At 39.9% G+C, this 20,786-nt stretch overlaps 1 protein-coding gene across 2 annotated transcripts; it reads left to right on the top strand.

Annotated features, from left to right (window-relative positions):
* The first annotated feature begins 474 nt into the window (after positions 1–474).
* Positions 475–20,784, top strand: DGCR8 (DGCR8 microprocessor complex subunit). 2 transcript variants are annotated; one of them, XM_065033046.1, is made up of 14 exons: positions 475–658; positions 6,180–7,180; positions 7,639–7,801; positions 8,418–8,560; positions 8,853–9,135; positions 10,761–10,958; positions 12,465–12,566; positions 13,380–13,478; positions 13,738–13,820; positions 14,974–15,074; positions 15,721–15,827; positions 15,983–16,110; positions 16,527–16,640; positions 16,934–20,784. In XM_065033046.1, the coding sequence occupies exons 2-14, from the start codon at positions 6,458–6,460 to the stop codon at positions 17,015–17,017; spliced, it is 2,328 nt and encodes a 775-aa protein (XP_064889118.1). In that variant the 5' UTR covers positions 475–658; positions 6,180–6,457; the 3' UTR covers positions 17,018–20,784. The 2 variants fall into 2 exon arrangements, with proteins under 2 accessions (XP_064889118.1, XP_005498234.2); XM_005498177.3 differs by having other exon boundaries at positions 510–7,180.
* Positions 20,785–20,786: the final 2 nt, after the last annotated feature.

Genomic DNA, 20,786 nt, shown 5'->3' with positions numbered 1-20,786 from the left:
TTGTTCTGAGAACTGCTTGTTACATACGATAGGAAATACGGATCTATTTTGATGTACGCTTTCTAATTGAAGGGGTAACGCTGTAGTTGTGCTGTTTCAAGACACAAAGCAATGTTTGTAGGGAAAAAAAAAGTGGCATCTTTTCTTTAGGAGCCTTCATCGAGCCTGATAAAATCATTAACTTCCCCCAACCCCGGGTTCCCGCTCGGCCGGGTTGCCCTGGAGATGGCGCAATGGCGGCGGCGCCGGGACCGGCCGGGGCTTCCCCGGCCCAGACAAAGGAGCCCGCCCTCCGCGGCGCAGCTGCCAGTCATGGCCAGACACACCCTCCCGCATCCTCCGTCCCGCCCCCGCCTCCCTCCCATTGGCCTGGTACGGTGAGGGCGTATGCCTTTCGCGTCTCTATTGGCAGAGCGAGTTAACATGCCAGGGAGCTCACCAATCGCTGTCGAGATTTTAAATTCTTGGCAGCAGAGACTGGGAAAGCAATTGGCTTGGCGAGCGCGAGTCCCGCCTGCGGGAACCGGAGCGGCTTGAAGCAGGCGTTTAAAGATGGCGGCAGCGGTGCGGAGTGGGGGACGGTTTTCCTGAGGCGGCCGAGCTCACTCTCCCCCCCCCCACTCGCGGAGGAGCGGCCGGGACACCGGGGATGGCCCAGGTTGGTTCTGGCCCTGCGGGGCGGCGGGAGGGCGTGCACGAGTGGGCCTGCGTGGCCAGTAACCCCTCCGTTCCCACAGGCCGCGGCGCCTGCGGGGGCCGCCCGGCCCGGCCCGCCGCGCTGCTCGCCGCTCGTGTCGCGTGGTCCCCGGGCCGGCGCCGCCAGGAGCCTCTCCCCGAGCGGCCGAGGCACCGACATCCCGTCGCTCGAGCGGGTGGAGACTGCGCTCACCGGCGGGTGTTGCCGGAGCCGCTTCCCCCGCCCCCGGCCGAAGGGTCCTTCCCTCAAAACTCGTGTTCGGTTTTGTTCAGGGGGCTTGGGGAGGGCTGGGCTTGGTTTCTTGTTTCCCGCTCGCCCCCAGCCGTTCCTGCTCGCTCCCGCCGTGGGAATGCGTTCAGAGTAGCAGAAGGAAGAAAAACGCCATGGTTTCCCACCCTCCCGCACACCTCCCTGGCAGTGAGGTGATGGGGAGCAGCAACTCTGGCGTGAGTTTCTACACGGCATCGTGTTCTGAAGGGAGGTGAGGGGGCGGATTTCCGCTGCACACATGGTTTGTGCAGGGCAGAAGAGCGTGTCTCCCTTGCGCGGAGTTCGGGAGAAGAGCCAGCCCCTCACCGATGCCCCTCCACTTTTTGTAGTTGTGGTGCGTTGGACGGTGAAGATAAGGTGGTGTGTCTGTCCGGAACTCTCAGGATTCTTCTTCATGCATTCCTTCTGTTAATAGTGAAGTACAGTTATATCTTCCTCTAAATTATCCTGTTACAGACTTAAAATGTTTTTTTCTCCTAACTTCCTTCACCTTTTTTTTTTGCTAGAAAAATGCAAGTCTCTCTTTTGCACCTATTTTCCGTATGTGTCAGGCTTATCTATAAAGTCCATTTGTCCGCTGGGAGGCCGGATCCCCCTGACGTCCAGGCGTCGCTCCCTCATAAACTGGGATTGAGGGCTTACTGGGTGAACCCATTCAATTGCTTTACTTCCTTAGGTTGAGAGTTACAGATATTGGAGTTAAAGCTTTAATTTTTCTTTTGTGTCTCCCTTCTTCCTTCTGTTTAGGTAACTGAACTTAAGGGCTTGTGTTTTTAATTCTGGACGAGAAGTTAGGTGACTAGTTCTTTTGGGCAGCTCCTTTTGACTGCCAGGATTACTCTGCTTTTTTAGAGAATGTGAGGGGAATCTGATTCTATGTCTGTCGTTTTTCTTTACAAGTAAGAAGCTGTTTGTGATGTGAAAGTAAGACTTTTTTTTTCTTCTTCCTAGGCCCTGATTTGCGTATTTTTCAAAAAAGTTTTGTGGTTTTCATATTTAATTGAATCCACGTAAACCCTGCTAGAAAACTGGTCAAGATACAAAGGCAGAAATTGTTTTGCTATTTCTGATGGTACCTTTCCAAAATTATGTACTCTCCTTGTTCCAAAATGGGATGAAGTCTTATGAACTAGAGAAGTTCTTCAGCCTTGTGTGTATTTACCACTGATAATGGCTGGGCCCATACTGCCTTTTGTTAGACTGCCTTGATCACTTACATGAAGTGGTTGTTTCCTTCAGAATCTTTCTATTCTATAGACTTCCTGTATGTAGTAGTTAATTTACAGACTATTTTTCTTTTGAGACTTCCTGTTCTGGTTTAAAAAAAACCAAAAACAAACCAAACTGAACAAAAAAACCCAAACAAACCCAAGAAACAGTCTCCTTGTGTTGCTGGCTTGTTTGTTTGCAGGGTGTTTTTTGTTTGGTTGGTTTTTTTGTTGGTTTGTCGTTTTGGTTTGGATTTTTAGCAGTTGATAATAGAATTAAATTGTTTTTAGGACTGTGTATATCAAAAAAGACGATATAATGAAAAGAAGGTAGGTGATTGTGAATGAGTAATTACTTTGATAAGGGTTAAAACTGGGTGGACCTTTAGGCATGATCAATACCTCATGAATTCTGCTCTGCTGAGTTGCCATTTGGAGCTGGAGGATGAGGAAGACTTTGTATTTGGAGAGCTAATAAAGAGAGTTTGCTCTGAGCCACTCTTCCTTCTGGGCTCCACTGAATGTGAAGTAAGCGGTTTCTGACAAGTCATCCAGTTGCTTTTTAAAAGCGATTTTTGAAGAGAGATGCTGTGATATGCTGTTCCTTGTTCCTGGTTGCAGCTACAGGTATTAACGAAGAAAATATGTTCTTTATTGAACTGACTTGTAAGATGGCCAACATGCTACACACTGAAGGGAGTTCCTCTTTGAGTCTGAGCAGTGCTGATTACAAATTCTAAGATTCTGTTTTTGTCCTGTCTTGACCAGAGATACCCTTTTTCTCTCTGTACTTCCCCCAGCCATCCCCGATGTGCCTGTTCTGATTGCAGGAATAGGCAGTGGTACATATTAAACAAAGAACTGGTTGTTGCTTTTTTCTTTCTGCCTTCAAAGAACATCTATAAAACAACCAAGATACTGGTTTTGTTGGGAGCTGTGCAGTCTGCTAGATAGATTTTAGGTGCCCACCATATATCAGTTTCTTTGAGTTTACTTTATGATATGAAACTTTTTCAAAATAAGAGCAAGCAGTTAAAAATGTGACATTTCTGTGTGTTGGTGATCTGCAGAACATGAGCTGTGCGTTTGTATTTCCAGCAGTTCATCCAGAGTTCCTTCAGTGCTTTGTACTGGCTGTTCCAGATGTCAATGGTATTCTGTTTTTTTTTTTTAAGGAACCCTTATGGAAACCATTGATGGAACTTTGTAGACCCCTGGAGAATAAAATCTGTTCTTTCAGGGCAAGTTTATTAAGGATGAGAATGCACAGACTAACTTATGTTGCATTATGTTGTATTCTAATATTATATAGCCTAGTATGCTGAGTCTGTTTTACACATGGTTGTTGAGTTCCCTTGATCTAAGGATTGTTGGGCTGTTTTTAACCTACAGGCTCATCTAACTCATCCTTTTAGGTTTCATCCCTCTGTCTTTCTTTGAAACACCTGATATCTAAGGAAAAATCCTTATTGGTTTTGGGGGTTTGTGTGTGGTTTTTGTTTTTGTTTTCCAGCCCCTGATATAAAGGGCATATTGTAACACAGTTGGCAAGAAAGTAGATGGGAATTGGACTTGTGTTACTCCACTTCTCCCTGGCTTTTTGTAGCTCATAGGAAGGTATTGTAGCCCACTGTAACTGTAAAGCTGCCAGACTGTTATCTCACCCTAGGGATGTGGCAGGTTCATGGCTAGCAGTGCAAAAGTTGTTTAAACTCATCTCGGTCTGGTACTTTTTCTGGCCACAGTGTATGTTCTGATTATAGCAGACAATCCCTGGCAGTGATTTCATATGCTGTTCGTTATTTCAAGGCCAACAAAAATTTCATTGTTAATAGTGCTTGAATATAATAACGACGTCTTTTCTGCAAAAAGCGGAGGTGTAGTATCATCGAACTGCCAAAGCTAGGCAGGTAAAGATTAATTTCTTGTGTTTTGACATTAGTGTTGGTAAAACACTCTTTAGCGTAGGAGCAGAACGTGTATCGGTGATGTGGAAACTGCATTGACAATCATGTCTTATGACTTGCCAGAAATAGTCTTTCTGGTCGGACCAGGTAGCTCCTTGATCATACTGCTCTTTCAGATTCTAGAATACCAATTTCAGTGTTTCGTTTCTGTGTGGTTTACTTCTGTTTGCTCTTTTAAAGAGTCTTTTGAAGACTCTAAGGTGGAAAAAATAGATTACTTAGGCATTTAGTTTCTAGGAGTTACTGAACTTGTACTGTGACTTTTGATTCTTCTATTTAGAATTAACAATGAAGACACTAATGATTTATTGTGAAGAACTTAAAAATATGTCATTCACCTTTTTGTTTTCTTTTTAATCTAAAGATAAAGAAGGGGGAAGGTTATTAGGCAAATATATTTCTCGAGCTGTTCTGTATAACATTAGGTGTTTCAGAACCTGTTGAAAGAAGAAGGAATTGATCACGGCTCAGGTGATTGTATGATCATCTTATAGAATGGGATGAATTGAATTATCTAGAATTTCTTGTCTTACTGGTGAATGAGCTCTTTTTCATTCTGGAAGGTAATATGTTTGTATCACAAAAGATGGGATTATTTTAGAGCTTTTATCAAAATGGAGTATGTTTGCATAGTAAACCTACAATGCCTGTCAAGCTTAGTGTTGAATGTGCCAATTTTGAGTATAATAAAAAAAATAACAAAACTAAACCTGTTCTGCTGCCCCAGCAAAACTTTAGTGCCCGATGACTAAAATAAGTTTGCCCTGTTGTATATTTTGTTTTCTTCCAGATTCCAGGTAGGTAGATTCTATATGCTGTTGAATTGTAATTGATCCCACCATAACTCCCAATTCCCAGCTTCCTGCCTTGCCCTGGTTGGTGTTTGGATATTGCTGTTTGTTTGGTCTGTCTATGCTGGTCTAGAGACACATTAGAGAATTATATTTGGCTTCTCTAAGTCCCTCATGACAACCCAGACGTTCTGCCCTGTTGCCTTCGAATGTTATACAGCAATGTCAGGACTCGAGCTTATCTTTCTGGAATATTTGAGTAGGTTTTCTCTGCTACCTGGAAGTACCAGCTGGCTGTCTTGAGCAGAGTAACGCTGCTTTATTTCTAGCTCGTAGGAAGATTTAAGGCCAGTTTGGGGTGGTATGGAGGGACTTGGAGAAACCAAAATAGCAGGTAAGAAATGATCCTTCCTTTCCCCAGGTGCTTATGGTCCTGCACAGATTACAAAAGTATAATTGAAGAAGCCATCTTAGACATGGTAGAAAGAACCCGCTTATGTAAAAAACCAAACAAAATAAGACCAAAACAAAATCATACACCCCCACCTCCTGTAAAATTTCATAGAGCGATTGAATGTTTTTGTCAGAGTCAGTTACTTAAAACGCTGGCTTCTAAATGCCCGCCAGAATTAGTCTGAGCTTTTACTCTAGACCTGAATTCCTCAGACATACAAATGTATGGTCACATAATAGTATAGAATATAAGATCTAATGTCTAATATCTGGTTATCTAGAGGTTAATTTTGTGGGTTTAGTAAATTATGAGATTTCCTGTTAAAACTTGCAATGAGATTTTAAAAGTACCTAATAACTTAAACTTTCAAGAAGCTAGAAGACTATAGTTGTTAAAATCTTGTTGGCTTTGCAGATTGTCTAGCTGTAAGCTAATTACCCTTTCTGCTGTATGGGTAAGTATGGCTTGAATACCACATTATTTTAAATAATGGGAGAATTCTCCCCAAATGCAGAGTTTTTAGTCTGGTGCCTACAAATGCCATGCTTAATGCCCTGCCTGCTAACTAAGCAGAGGTGGTGTGTCCTGGTGTACAGATCAAGCAGTAAAAACAATCTAGTTTCAGCCCAACTTGAAATGGTATCAGGGTGCCCTGTTTTTTTCCACTGTGAGAATGTCACTCTTCTAATTGAAATTTATGCCAGAAGGAGTGACACTTTTTTCTTTTTGCCTGGAATACTTTTCCCTCTTTTTTTTTTCCTGACAAAGATTTTTTTCTTTTTCTTCTTGTAGGTTGAAAGAAGAAAGGGAGACCTGCTTGGCCATTGAAGATGCAGTCTTAGTCTTCAGCTATTTAAGCTGAATGCATTGTGATTTCCAATAATTGAGACAGTGATTCTGAAAGCTGTCTACATTAATGAAAAGAACAATGTAGTCAGCTTAACTGAATCATCAGTGTTGCATATTGAATAGAACACGATAAACCAATCTTGATGGACTTATGCGTGTTAGGAATATAGACATAAACATTTATTAAATCGTTGCTTTTTTTAAAAACAGTAGTTTTAAAAATGGATCAATATGAAAATGTACCACCCCTCCCTAAAGAACCTGCAAGAGAAATGAATGTGGAGAGTCACACTTGTCCCCCACCTCTGCCGCCTAACGAACAGCCTCCACCACCTCCCCTGCAAACGTCCAGTGACGCAGAGGTAATGGACGTTGGCTCTGGTGGTGATGGACAGTCAGATACCCCTGCTGGGGACACGCACAGTATCTGCAGAACACAGCTGCTCACAAAGGGATCTGCCTGCTACAAAAGTCGTCTTATAGTAGACCCTAATAATAGCGACCAAAGCCCAAGAACTGCTCGTCATGCACCTTCAGTTCGAAAGTTCACCCCAGATCTTAAGTTACTTAAAGATGTAAAAATTAGTGTTAGCTTTACAGAAAGCTGCAAAAGCAAAGATAGGAAAGTTCTGTACACTGGAGTTGAGCAGGATTATAAGGCAGATACAGATTTTGGTATTAATAATGTCAATGGGGATTTGCATGCTTGTCCTTTTGGTGGTAGTAATGGTAAAGCTGTAGGAATAGGGGGTGAAAATGATGACAAGAAGGATGATGAGAATGATATTGAGCAGGAAAAGAGAGTGGAATATGCAGTTCTGGATGAGCTAGAAGATTTTACCGACAATTTGATGGAAATAGATGAAGAAGGAGGAGGGTTCACATCTAAAGCAATCGTTCAAAGAGATAAAGTGGATGAAGAAACCTTGAATTACTCGTATGAGGTAAGTAAATCCACAGGTTTTTAGTGAGCAAGACGTTTCCGAGTGTCTAGGAAAAAGTGTGTAAAGATGTTCACTGAAACAGTCTCTTCCACAAATGTGCCATATATTAGTAGAAATTTAGTGAAAATTAGTAGAATTTTCAGAGGCAGAACTTTGGCTGAAAACTTGTAAATTATGTTGGTCAAACTTTTGAGTTGTGTGGCAGCTTCTATAGTCTTGTTAAAGAATAGCATTTAAAAGGCTTCTTATACAATTGCAGCGCCTCTCATAATGAAAAATACCAGTTCTCACTTACGAAAACTTATTTTCTTATTTTTCAGTCATTTTACTGGAATCATTGGAAATTTCTAGTTTCTCTCTGTATGGAAGTACATAGAGAAAATGTACACTTTTTCTTTGCAAGGGGAAAGGGAGGTTAGCAGACCCAGAAGGATGGTGGCTGATAAAGTCTCTTTCAGGATGACTTTGATAATGATGTGGATGCTCTGCTGGAAGAGGGTCTTCGAGCACCCAAAACAAGGAGAGTAGAAAATGAGAAATATGGTGGTGAAAGTGATCACCAGTCTGATGGAGAAACAACTGTGCAGCCAATGATGACCAAAATTAAAACCGTACTTAAAAGTAAGTTATTGATTACTAAATATCTGTAATTTTGTGTGTGTGGCTTGTGTCTGTAGAACAAAAGTATATCAGCAAGCAAAGTTCAGGATAGCAGTTCTTGTGAAACAATATGTTACAGAATTGTAGTGTTTGAAGACTTCTTACTATAGGGTATGACTTTTCACATTCCTGATTTTTGTGAGTACTTTTGATCTTCATTTGCTGTATGTAATGAGAACGTATTGTAGTGTGTGCATTTGTGAAAAATTATGAAGGATGTTACCTCAGCAGTGGGGAGCTGAACAAGGGTGACCTCTTCTTTTGTCTCCATTACTGTAAAACTGCTGTAGACTGTGTGTGGCAAAATGAACAAATAATTCTGTATCAAAATTACCGCTGCTACTTCTTTTCAGTTGAAAGTATAATGGAATCTGTAATTTTGCAGAATTTAATGTGGGTTAGAAACATATGCCCTTTTATTAAAGCAAAACAAAAGCTTTCTACAAGACCTTTTTAGTCTTTTTTCAGTGTTGTTTTATTCATCGAGACAGAAAAATCAATAAAAATAAAAGCCTTGATTCTTCATCTGTTTTTCTCAGCTGTCTACCCAAGTTACAAGTGATTCTTTGCTTTAAAGGTCGTGGCCGCCCTCCTACAGAACCTTTGCCAGATGGATGGATCATGACATTCCATAACTCAGGCATTCCTGTATATCTGCACAGAGAATCTAGAGTTGTTACCTGGTCTAGACCTTACTTCTTGGGCACAGGAAGCATAAGGGTGAGAGCTGTCAATTATTTAAATACTCACTGAGATACAAAAATCAGTTGTGCTCCTGCAAACAGTTGAGTATTTTTCTACATTAGCGGGCTTCTTTCCAGTGTTAGAATTAAGATATTTGAAAACTAAACCGCTCTGTTTCTGAAAATAAGATGGGACTTTTTTTACTGTGTTTTGTTTTTGCAATGACTAAATAAAAGTAACTTCCATCTTGATTGCTTCTTTTGGTTTTGAGTTTTGCTTTTGGTGACCTTGAGGTACTGAAACCTTCTGTATTATTTTATTATTGCAGAAACATGATCCTCCACTTAGTAGCATTCCCTGCCTGCATTACAAAAAAATGAAGGAAAATGAGGAAAGGGAACAAAACAATGACATAACCCCAAACGGGGAAGTATCACCTGTAAAGCACCTCGATAAATCTTCAGAACTGGACTGCCAAACAGAAGAACCAGACTCTACTGCCGCTGATTCCGGGCCTTTAGATGACAAAGACCCTTCAGGGGGAGATGCAGCACAAGGAGCCTTAGGACAAGTTAAGGCCAAAGTTGAAGTGTGTAAAGATGAATCTGTAGGTACGTATGGAAAGTGGAATCTTTTCTTGGCTGGAGGTGGGTTATTGGCATTTGGTATACATACGCTTTATTCCAGACTTGGCAACTGAATAACATCTTGCCCGACATCAAGTGGTCAGTTGTCTTTCTGCACTGGTTTTCATATGTAGAGGTCTGGAGAAATAGTCCAGGATTTAAAAAATCAGTTTTGACTTTAACAGGAAGATAAACGTACAGTGGAGATTTTTGCTGAAGACTTGAGAGTCCACATGCAAAGGAAGGTTTTACACACAAAAATGTGAAAAATTTGGGAGTTTAGTCCTGTAGACTTTACCTCAGTTTAAGAATCAATTGAGTCAATGTGTACATATGAATTGCTGTTGTCAGGTGTGTTTGTGTGACTTCTTTAAATAGGCTTTTCTATGCAGTCTCTATATTGGCTGAATTATATCTATTTTCAGTATGGTCTCAAAGAAGATAAATGTGATGCTGAAGATAAACAGTGCAGTTTAACTAGATGTGCTTAGTTGTACAAGTCTAGCAGAATAAGTTATACAAATATATTTGCACTCATGCCAAAGGGTGTGATGCTCCATTATTTTGTTTATATAAGTATGCTAGTTTTTGTATAAAAAGCTGCCTGAAGAAGTCATGCCTAAATCATTGCCAGACTTACGGAGGAACTTGGAGAGGAAACTCATGTGTCGCTTAACACAACCTGAGAGTACCATCCATGTAAATTACTGCTACACAGAGTACTGGTACGGAGTATAGCCTGCCACTTATCTTTGTAGCGTTTGAGTGTAGAACTTGTCATTACATGTGTCCTGTTCAGTCTGAAAATCACACCAAAAGATTAAAAGAAAAAAAAAATCAGTATTTAGCAGCAAAACTAAAAGCAGTAAGCACTTATTTTCTACATGAAGTTCACCTGTCTATCTCTTTCTTTAAATAGGATCTGTTCTGTTACTGAAAAAAATAGTGAGTGGTCATGTGTAAGTGTGACTTGCATTTGGAATTCCTTGTGGAAGGAAACAATGCAAGCTCCTTGCTTTTGTTTCACTACATCTTGGGATGCTGCTATTTATTTTTGCCGATTATATCTGCCGAAGTATCCTATGGAGGAGAAGCAGCTGTACTTGAAGGGGGCAGTCTTTCAGTACTCTGGATGTGAAAATAGTCGTGTTAAATTATGTTTAGAGGACAGCAGATATTAATGGAGTTCATGCAGCATCATTATATAGAGTTTCATGGTACACTGTTCAATAAATAGGCAGCAATAATCAGTTTTGGCTTGAGGAAACTTGAGGCTAATAGCATAATTACTGTTATTCACTGTATGCCTGGCTTCAGGTAACAAGAGGGTAGATAGTTGAAGTAGAACAAATATTAGCGCTTTGTTACAAATTCTGTTGGATATTATGCTGGCTTAGTTGGATATATGCTGGCTTAGTAAAATCTTCGAGTGACAGAATAAAATGGTCTTGTGTTTTGTTTTCCAGTTTGCACAAATATTTTTGCATTTGTCCTAGTAATGGGAAAGCTTGTAATTAGTTCTGTTAGTATAAAATAGCATCCCAACAGTGGAAATAGCAAACTTAATACTTGCTCAGTGGTAGAGAAAGTAACCTGGTTGTGTTTCTTAGATCTGGAAGATTTTAGACACTATCTTGAAAAACGTTTTGACTTTGAACAAGTTACTGTAAAAAAATTCAGAACCTGGGCTGAGAGACGGCAATTCAATCGCGAAATGAAGCGGAAGCAGGCGGAATCCGAGCGGCCCATCCTGCCTGCCAATCAGAAACTCATCACCTTGTCTGTGCAAGACGCACCTACAAAGAAAGGTTAGTTTGTCTACCTGGAGTTCAGCTGTTCTATAGCAAAGACTAATTACAGTTCGAAGCTTGACCAACAAAAAAAAAAATCTTGTAATAAATTCACTTTCTTCTTGTTCTAGAATTCTGCGTTCTTGGATCCATTGTATCACAGAATGGTTGTGGTTGGAAGGGACCTCTGGAGATCACCCAGTCCAACCCACCTGCTAGAGCAGGTTCACCAGAGCAGATCACACAGGAATGTGTCCAGGCGCAATTTTCCTTCACTATTACATAGTGAAGGAAAATTATTGTCAAAATATACTTCCAATTAAAAAGAATAATTCCTAAATGAAAGGATTTTTATTTAAGGTTGCAGTTCTGGTAACTGGTTACTGCCTTCAGCTACTTGTTACTGTTCATTGTCACTGAAAACCCTCTTGCCTGGTCACTCAGTGCCACTGCCCACTTGGTTCTATACCAATTCTAATTTGTCCCAAATTAAGGGCTGGTTACAAGTGCCAAGTTGATCCAGATTAAAACCTACAATAAAAAATATACATTTAAAGCAGTTAGATGAAAACAGTTGAAGAACGAACTGTGTGTGCAGTTCTGTCCTGTGATGTGAGGAGTGGATATCGCGTCTGATGAGATGCTGGGGTAATCAGCTCTTGCCCGTGTTGGCTGTGATGCCATAGGAGTATGTTTTACTGCACTCTGATGTTCAAAGTGTCCATAGACCAGTGATTTGGGGTTTGTTCTTGTTTTGTACATTGTTATGTTTCTGGGTTTCTTCTTAGGAGGATTAAAGCTTATGAGCTACCTATTGACCATTCCCTGTTAGAGGGAGGTGCAGTTGAATTTTTGGTTAATACACTTTATCTTAAATTCTATACTAGGTTTAGAGCCACATTGAAACCATCCAAATTAAGGACTTACTTGCACTTTATCTGTTGAAATCTTAACTTTTTCTCCCATACTGCTGTGGTGCCTGCTCAGACATTGTTTGTGCTCTTCACTAACAGTACTGTTGCAGCAAAAAGGAAAATAAAATGGGACTTTCAGATAAAAAGAGCATGTTCAGGGTAAGAGGACAGTGGTCTGATCTGTGGCTTCTAAACTAAATTTTGTGGGGGGAAAAACAATGGAGTGATTCTGGTTTGTGGATTTGAAGTCTCCATGCCTGTTAGAAGGAAGATCCGTGTTTAGGAGCAAATTAGAGGTTTTCTAATTGATGCTAGCTGCCAAAAATGCTGTGTGCAGAGGCCCAGAGACCATGGGACTGCAACCATTGAACACATTGACTTAGCTCATAATTAGTGCGCTTCCAGTTGTTGATAGAACTTTCTCAGGCTCATTTCTCAATACTTTTCTAGGGAAAATAGACTTTGAGGTCCATGTCTGATTCAACAGCGTTGCATTTAATTTAAGCAGGCACTTATCCCTTGGAGCTTGTCATTTATGCATTTGTAGTAGACATTGTCTTTTAAAGACTGGAACTACTGAACTGTCTTCCCCTCCCTCTTTTTTTTGTAGAATTCGTCATTAATCCCAATGGGAAATCCGAAGTTTGTATACTGCATGAATATATGCAACGAGTCCTAAAGGTTCGCCCTGTTTACAATTTCTTTGAATGTGGTAAGTCTGTTGAGTTTTTTTAATCGACCACATGCTGTTCTGAAGGGCTTATCTTATGCTTGGATATTTATTTTAGGTGAATATTGTGGGAGAATGCACTTGATGCTTAATCAGGAATCTAAAAATATTACATTTATGGCAAATATAACTGGAATGAAATGAACGTTGGCATTTTTTTTCTGTAAATTCCAGCCAGATTGCCATATCTAGCTGCATTTGAGATTGCTTTACAAAGTGGTATAGCATACATTCCTTGCATTTTTGCTTTTGCCAGGCTTTTCTGGGGGTACCTTATGGAGGAGGAAGAAATTACACCTTTTTGAGCAGCAGGCTTGAAAGGATTAAGACCTGCAGTCAGCAGCCAAGGAATTACAAGTTGGGCATCTTAGTTTAGTGTGGAATCTATAATTATTTGGAGTTACGTTATTCCTATATATGCATTACATAATAAAACTGAATTTTCAATGTGAGAATGTGTAGTTCTTGTATTTACACTGTGTTAGTGATGCAGAGATTTTGGAATTAACCTTTGGATTCTGATAGATTACAAGTGACCTCTTAATGTAAAAGTTCTTCATTTGGAAGAGTGAAGCACATGGTGGGTAAGTTTCTGTTAATGGAAATCTCTGTTAGTTTTTCAGATATCGGAGTAAGAAATTCTTCAGTCTTTCTGCAGAGTAAACAATTTCCATCCCTCTGCAAGTTGAAATGAAGAAAACGAATCTTGATAGCGGTGCTGTTTCGTGCTCATGATGAGTATTGTACATTGGGAATTCTGAAAAACTGTCTTTTTCTTTCCTCCTCCACTTCCAGAGAACCCAAGTGAACCTTTTGGAGCCTCAGTGATCATTGATGGAGTGACTTATGGGGCAGGAACTGCCAGCAGCAAAAAACTTGCCAAGAATAAAGCTGGTAACATTTTTTCTTTGTTAATACCAACTGCTGAATTGTTTATCTGTTTTCATTTCTGCCTTGAAGATGACACATTTGCAGTAGTAAGTAGGAATTGTTTTGTTAATAGCCAGAGAAGGTACAGTCCTGTCTTTTTGGGAAAAGTGATATTTCTAGGGGAGATGTGAGCCTTGCTTAGAGAGTGCTTCATTCTGCTGGTTTTCTTTACAATCATTGTTTAAAATAAATGTAATCAAGGTGTTTTAATCATTTTCTGCAGCTCGAGCTACACTGGAAATCCTTATTCCCGACTTTGTTAAACAGACCTCTGAGGAGAAGCCCAAAGACAGTGAAGAACTTGAGGTATTGAGCTCTTGCTTGCCGGCTGTCACTACTGGAGTCTGTTTTTAAAAACGTTCCACCTTCACTGTCAGAAATATTGATGAACATTTGTAACATTTTTCTCAGATGGAAATTAGAAATTCTTCAGTTATAGGAAGGTCTATGGCAGTGAAAGTACCTTTTTTTTTTCTATCAGAACTGATCAGAAAATTTACTGTGATGCGGAGTCCCTTGTTGAAATATCAGGTCAGTTACTGAAGACCTGAAATGTTCAAGTCCCTGGGCTGCCTGTCCTGTCCTGGCTTCCAGAGTCCTCTGCTTGATGCCTTGAAAAGTTCAGAGCTGACGCTTTCTGGTTCCGAGTGGTTGTCTTAGAGGACCAAGTGAGAACTAAAAGCGCTCAGGCTTCTGAGACATTTTCACTTGGTCGTGAAAGCCACTTATTGCCAAATCGAACAGCTCAAATTTCAGACTTTAAGTAACGGCATCTGAGAAAATCAAAGAAGTTTCTTTAAGTGGTGGAGAGCGTGTGCTCTATTGGAAACGTTAAATAGCTAGTTGATCAGTGAAATGTTCACTTCAGTTCAGCACGTAACAGACCATCAGCGAGGAGTACGGGAAAAATCAGTGGTCAGCCTGGAAGGAATGCTTTAATTTTTAAAGGTGTAGAGCACACAATGAGTTGTTTGTAGGCTTGTTTTAACTTAAAACTGTGGTGTATGCCCTCTGCTCTTGAAGTGGTCATTAAGAAAAGGCAGAGAATGTTTTTTAAAATACAAAATGTTCCGATAGCTGTTATGTTTTCATTTATTAATTTATTATTTTGGTAAGTAGAATTTCATAATTAGTTGAAACAAATAAAATAACCTTGTCCTGAGGGAGGAAGGATGACAAAGGGTTTATAAGATTGTGTAAGCGGGACATAAAAATGACAATGTCAAATTGGAGTTAAAAGAATTATTTAAATTTCTGTCTGCAAATATATGATTAGGTGTGACGGTCTTACTGGTGTTGGTAAATACCTCCATTATGGATTTAAAAACACTTTTTAAAGTATTAAGCACAGAGTAACTGAATTTGTTTAATGCTACAAAGGAGAAATGAGGCTTAAGAACAGCATTAAGGTCTTGCACAAAGCTCAAGAACTCAATAATTCTTTTTGATTGCTTTGTAGTATTTTAACCATATCAGTATTGAAGACTCACGGGTATATGAACTCACCAGTAAAGCTGGACTCTTGTCTCCATATCAGATTCTCCATGAGTGCCTTAAAAGGTGAGGCTGCGGAGTAGGAGGTTTGGGCTGGGTTGCTGGTACCCGCTGTGTTCCACGGTAACTGGGATGTTTGTGGGCTGGCCCGGCTTTGCTGTAAGGTGTGGTGTGGCCTGAACTGGGGAATGCTGGATCTTCCTTTAATTCAGATTTGCTGTTTAGGCCTCTTCTGGGATTGGGACATGTATCAAGGAAAAACAAATTTATTTACAAGCTTACCTTTCCATTCAAGTAAAGTTTCTGATCTAAAAAATAAATCTCTATTAACGAATGTCTTGAAATCCCAGAATCCCAGAATGTCAGGGATTGGAAAGGACCTGGAAAGCTCATGCAGTGCAATCCCCCCATGGAGCAGGAACACCCAGATGAGGTTACACAGGAAGGTGTCCAGGCGGGTTGGAATGTCTGCACAGAAGGAGACTCCACAACCCCCTGGGCAGCCTGGGCCAGGCTCTGCCACCCTCACTGAGAAGAAGTTTCTTCTCAAATTTAAGTGGAACCTTTTGTGTTCCAGTTCGAACCCATTACCTCTTGTCTTTACCATGGGTTGTATCTTATTCCATTGCAACGACTGTCAAAGATAACTGAAACCACTTCAGTGGTTTGTAATTTTGCTTAATATGTGATACTGATTTTGTTTTTGCTTAAGAAACCATGGAATGGGTGACACATCCATAAAGTTTGAAGTGATTCCTGGTAAAAATCAGAAGAGTGAATATGTCATGACTTGTGGCAAACACACGGTGCGAGGCTGGTGTAAGTACAGTACTTGGTGTGACCTCTGGTTATATCTCCCTTTTATTCTGTTCTCCTATGTTGTCAATTTTGTATCTCAGTTTTGAACAACACAAGTAAATATTGCTGTCCATGTAATGTGCCAGTATTGACACATTTTCATAATTATTTTACAGGCAAAAATAAAAGAGTGGGGAAACAGTTAGCTTCGCAGAAAATCCTACAGCTACTGCATCCGCATGTGAAAAATTGGGGCTCTCTTTTGCGTATGTATGGTAGAGAGAGTAGCAAGATGGTTAAACAGGTGAACATGATTTTGTTTGATTGTAACCTACTTTGTGTTTGTGGTTTTGTTTTTCTGGGGTTTTTTATTTGGTTACAAGAGCCTCAGTGGTGTCTGGTTTGGCACGGGAGTGTTGTTCCTGTCATGGGGAAGGCCGTGTGCATTTGATGAGAAATTCTCATTCTTTTGAATTGGTTCTCGTACCTTGCTGTTGTCAGAATATAGATGGCGCTTTCATTGCCTATAATAACTCTAATATCGCATCTTCCAGATTGAAATTATATAACCTATTTAATATTTCACCAACTCGTGTAAATTTGTTATTACTTAACAAAGTATAACTAGCACAGATTAAACTTCTGCTCCACTTTTGGTTGTTGTTTGGTTTTTTTCATCAAAAAATCTCATCTCTTGTTGCTTGTGGTCCCGTTGAATAGGAAACGTCTGATAAAAGCGTGATAGAACTTCAGCAGTATGCCAAAAAGAACAAGCCAAATCTGCACATCCTTAACAAGTTACAGGAAGAAATGAAAAAATTGGCACAAGAAAGAGTGAGTGTCCATGCTTCTGTATTTCTAAAGAGGAGGAATGCCAAATGCCACGGTTCAGACCCACCGAGTAGCAGAATGTAGAGAGGTTTAGAGATTTTTCATCCTGCCTGTTAAACGGGCTCATAACCGAATTTTACCTACTTTGGTAAATTTCTTTTTAACATTAGAACAAATTAGCCTGTCACCAAGATTGCCATATAAATTTGGCTGAAATGGTTCAAAATTTTAAAATGGTGCTTTATTATTATATTCTATTTCTGACGCGTCATGGGGTTTGTTTCCTATTCTTTTAGGAGGAAACGCGAAAGAAGCCCAAGATGACGATAGTGGAATCGGCTCAGCCGGGCAGCGAACCTCTGTGTACTGTGGACGTGTAACGAGGAAATTGACAAGTGGGAGCAATAACACACAAATGGAGGAGCTAGATTTTCAACAATTACTTAAAAATTGTTTGCTGCAGAATGTGAGATACCTTTTAAAATCCAAGCTGCTTCAGTTACGCATTGTTCTTTTGCATCGTCAGGGCAATATTCAATATTACTTTTTCCTACTTTGTTTTTCTTTTCTCTTTTTTTTTTTTTTTTTTAATACCTCTGAGATGTGTACGTTTAAAGAATTGATCCTGAAGATCTTTCCTTGGGCAAATGCACAGAGGACAGGCATGTTCACACAGGATATACTCCATTAAGCACTTTTTCCTGGAAAGCCATCCACGTTGTTTGCAACGGATGTGTTCTAAGGATGGAATTCAGATTATCTATGTACAGGTCGAAGCTGATATTATATATATACACACATTCATATATATGTATATATAAAAGAAGTATATGTACATCTCCTTGTATGAACATGCCTCAAACTATTTTTGTGAAACGTTTTGTTGCATTTCAGCACATAATAATATGCACTGAGAAGACACTTTGGTGACAAATACATGGAAGTGATGAGCAATGTTCCTAATGCCATAGGATTAGGCCAGTAATGCCATTTCTTTTGTTCTGTTTTGTTTTTTGTCTCCTGCCAGGCTTAGTTATTCAAGACCACAGTATGCAGATTTTTTTATTACTTGAAAAGAACAAGTATACCTGGTAGTGTTAAGAGCAACAGGCTGGATATCCAAAATCATTGGGTTTTATGTCAGTTGAAAAGAGCCCGTGTTAGTTTACAGATGAGTTGAAAGGGGGAAATGTGGCCCTCTGTATTTGGTTAAAATAAAAACTGTCACTTGAAAGGCTGTTTTCAGAGCTTGGAGCCAAACCACAGCTGACCATGGTCGACAGGCTGGAAATCCTTTGCCAGTGAGGTGTTTAAAGACCTTCCACTCCCTTCTCCCAGCAATAAAACAGTTTCTCATTTGTTTGGAGTCAGAGCACGTCTCACTTGCTCAATTAAGTCTTAATTAATGTGCACTGTAAAAGCAAAGAATTGAAGAAAAAAAAAAAAAAAAGAAGAAATAAAACAAACCACAACCCTGAGAAATCTGAAATAACTGCAGCAATTCAGGTTTTTTAAGAAGTTTTTGGTTTTACTTTTTTAACTACATTTTTAGTTTTTAAAGAAAAAGTGTAACTTCTGCAATGTAAATTAGAATGTAGATTTGCAATATGATGTAGAGTAATGAGTAGAATGAGACCAGAACAGGTTATACTGATAAATAAGAAAATCACAAATATGCAACTATTATCAATACAATCTTTGACAAAACAGGCAGCGCTCACTGTGTCACCGGAGGCTTTATGAAACGAGGCACGGAAGAGAGAGTTGTGGCCGTGGTGCCAGCGCTGCTCCGTGGGTTCTGTTCCTCCGGGTGCTGGCAGCGAGTCTCCCCTTGGAGCTGTTGCTGTGGCTTCTTTGGTTTGTTCTCCAGGAGGAGAGTGACCCCCAGGCTGCTGTTGCGGGGGCTCATCCCAGCGTGGTGCTGCTGAGCGTCCCGGGGTCCCAGTCCCGCTCCCAGCACTGGATGGGCAGTTTAGTCATTGCTGCAGCTCCTGGGACCTGGACAGGGAGCTGGGGCTTGCGGGGGTTGTTTTGTTTTGGGGGTTTTTTTGTTGTTTTTTTACCATGTTAGACATAGAGTGCTGCAGTATAATGAATTTAGTGCCTACTGGATTGTAACAATATTGGCATCAGTATTGTAAGACCTCCTTTTAATGTCACCTGTTATTTTGGATTCTAATCTGTATTTCAAATGGATGTTCTCTAAGATGTCACATATAATGTTTGAGGGTAAACGGGAGGACTCTTGGAGTCTTACCTGTTTCTGTGTTTGAAATGCTCAGAGGTCTCTGCAAATACGAATTCACCCATTTTTTTTATTGCTATATTTAGCTTTTCAGTTCCACGAGTTGTAGTCCTGTTAGAACAGGATACGGGTAGTTGGAAGGACTATACATAAACTATTATTTAAAGAAGTGGCCTATCTGAAAAAAAAATCTCCAGGAAACACTGCCTCTTTTTTTTTAATAGCTTTAATAAATCTCCATCTTTCGAAGGGTATATGATATTGGTGCAGTAGTGACAAGCAGTGATTACTGTTTGTCTCTCTTTTTATTGTTTTGTTTTCATAAAGACAGGGCTTATATCTTCTATGCCTAAATATATTACTCTCTTAGGTAGGTTTTACTTCAGCTTATGTGTTTTCAGCAGGAAAATCTGTACTTGGATGGCACTGTAAAAGACAAATCACCCATGTAGATCTTTTCAGTTCTCTGAAATCGGAATGTCGTTGCATTTGCAGGTCACCTGCACAACATCCATAGATGCCTCGCTGACAAATTTGCTTTCATTATTTTTCAGAGGATTGCTGTATTACCTCAGTCTGCCACTATCAGAATTGCAAGGTGACCATTGCCCTTAATTAAAACATACAGAGATTTCATTATGAACCAAAGCCTAGAACGTATATTATGCATTCAAAACAAAAACAAACAAAAAAGGATGGTATTAGACCTTGCTGCAGCCTTTAACTGGAGAGATGTCCAGAAAATAGCGCAATAACTGCTGGAACAAACAACTTTAACTGCTGTCGATGTCATTGTGAAGTATTGTGTTTTAATGTTTACTATTGGTTGGAGTGTAACAGTCTTGCATTTGCACATAAGCACGAGCTGCTGTGATAGAGGATAGATCATTGCATTAACTTCAGCTTCTGCATGAACACTTACAGTGTGATTCCAGATGTATCCTAAACTTGTCGTGTAACTCTTGTGTGTTTTCTAGGTAATCGGCTGTAAAGGTTTAGATCTTGATTGTATGAATGCATAAAACAACTGCTGCTTTTGTCACTGGTATTTGTTATTTATCCCCTCTGTATCCAGAGGAGGATGGGTATTTTTATAGGGATGGAGTGTATTTTGTAAGAACTGTTCCATCCTTTGGGAATTAGACAGTTTTTGCTTTGCATATTATGTGCTTCTCGACAAAAGTGTGGTATATTGACTTTAAGGATTAAATTAGTTGTGCATTCAAATCTTTATGGTACTGATGGATAACTTACTGTGACTTCCAGTGAATAGTCAGATGCTACCTATTTAAACACCAGTCATCCAGCTTTTTCTTAAATATTTATTAAACGAAACTGATGAAGTAGTCGGGTACTCAGAAGTTTGGAAAGACTTATGCATAGACTTAACTGTTGTATGTAAACTTCCACTTTCCTGCGATGCTGTTAGGCTTTATACAAATATCTTTGTAACATCGGAGTATTTAAAAGCATCATGATTATCTCATTAATTCTCTAGACTGTACTTTGGTCCTGGGCTAAAATTCAGGAAGTGAGAGCCTCCTGACTTGCCATGGAAAGAAATGTGAAGTGCAAGAAGCCATGCTGTTGTTAACCAAATAAAATGATCAATTGCAGTATTCTGATGTGTATCTGAGAAAGTGGGAAAAAACCCAACAAACCACCGAAACAAAATTCATTCTTATTGCCCAAGTAGGTACCAGCGGTTACTGTACAAGTTGTATTGGGTGCAGTTGCTTGATGCCAGTGCTGAATTGGTACAACTATAAAGCCTCATTTTCACTGAGCCTCTGCTTGCTTTTTTTCTGCACAATCATATAATCCTATGTGTTTGGTCTTTGAGTACTACATGTGTATTTTTCAGACAATTAGTTTTGAGCAATAAAGTTTGATATTATAAAATG

Source organism: Columba livia, chromosome 17 (assembly GCF_036013475.1).
Source record: "Columba livia isolate bColLiv1 breed racing homer chromosome 17, bColLiv1.pat.W.v2, whole genome shotgun sequence".
NCBI classification, from domain to species: Eukaryota; Metazoa; Chordata; class Aves; order Columbiformes; family Columbidae; genus Columba; species Columba livia.
The sequence above is the reverse complement of the archived record's forward strand: the minus strand, read 5'-3'. Positions and strand labels throughout refer to the sequence as shown.

Bases quoted from the DNA above. Each gene is read 5' to 3' on its own strand.
- DGCR8 (XM_065033046.1), top strand. From the start codon at position 6,458: ATGGATCAATATGAAAATGTACCACCCCTCCCTAAAGAACCTGCAAGA. The intron at 7,181-7,638 runs GTAAGTAAATCC...AGTCTCTTTCAG, and splicing joins CCTTGAATTACTCGTATGAG to GATGACTTTGATAATGATGT. The intron at 13,479-13,737 runs GTAACATTTTTT...CATTTTCTGCAG, and splicing joins ACTTGCCAAGAATAAAGCTG to CTCGAGCTACACTGGAAATC.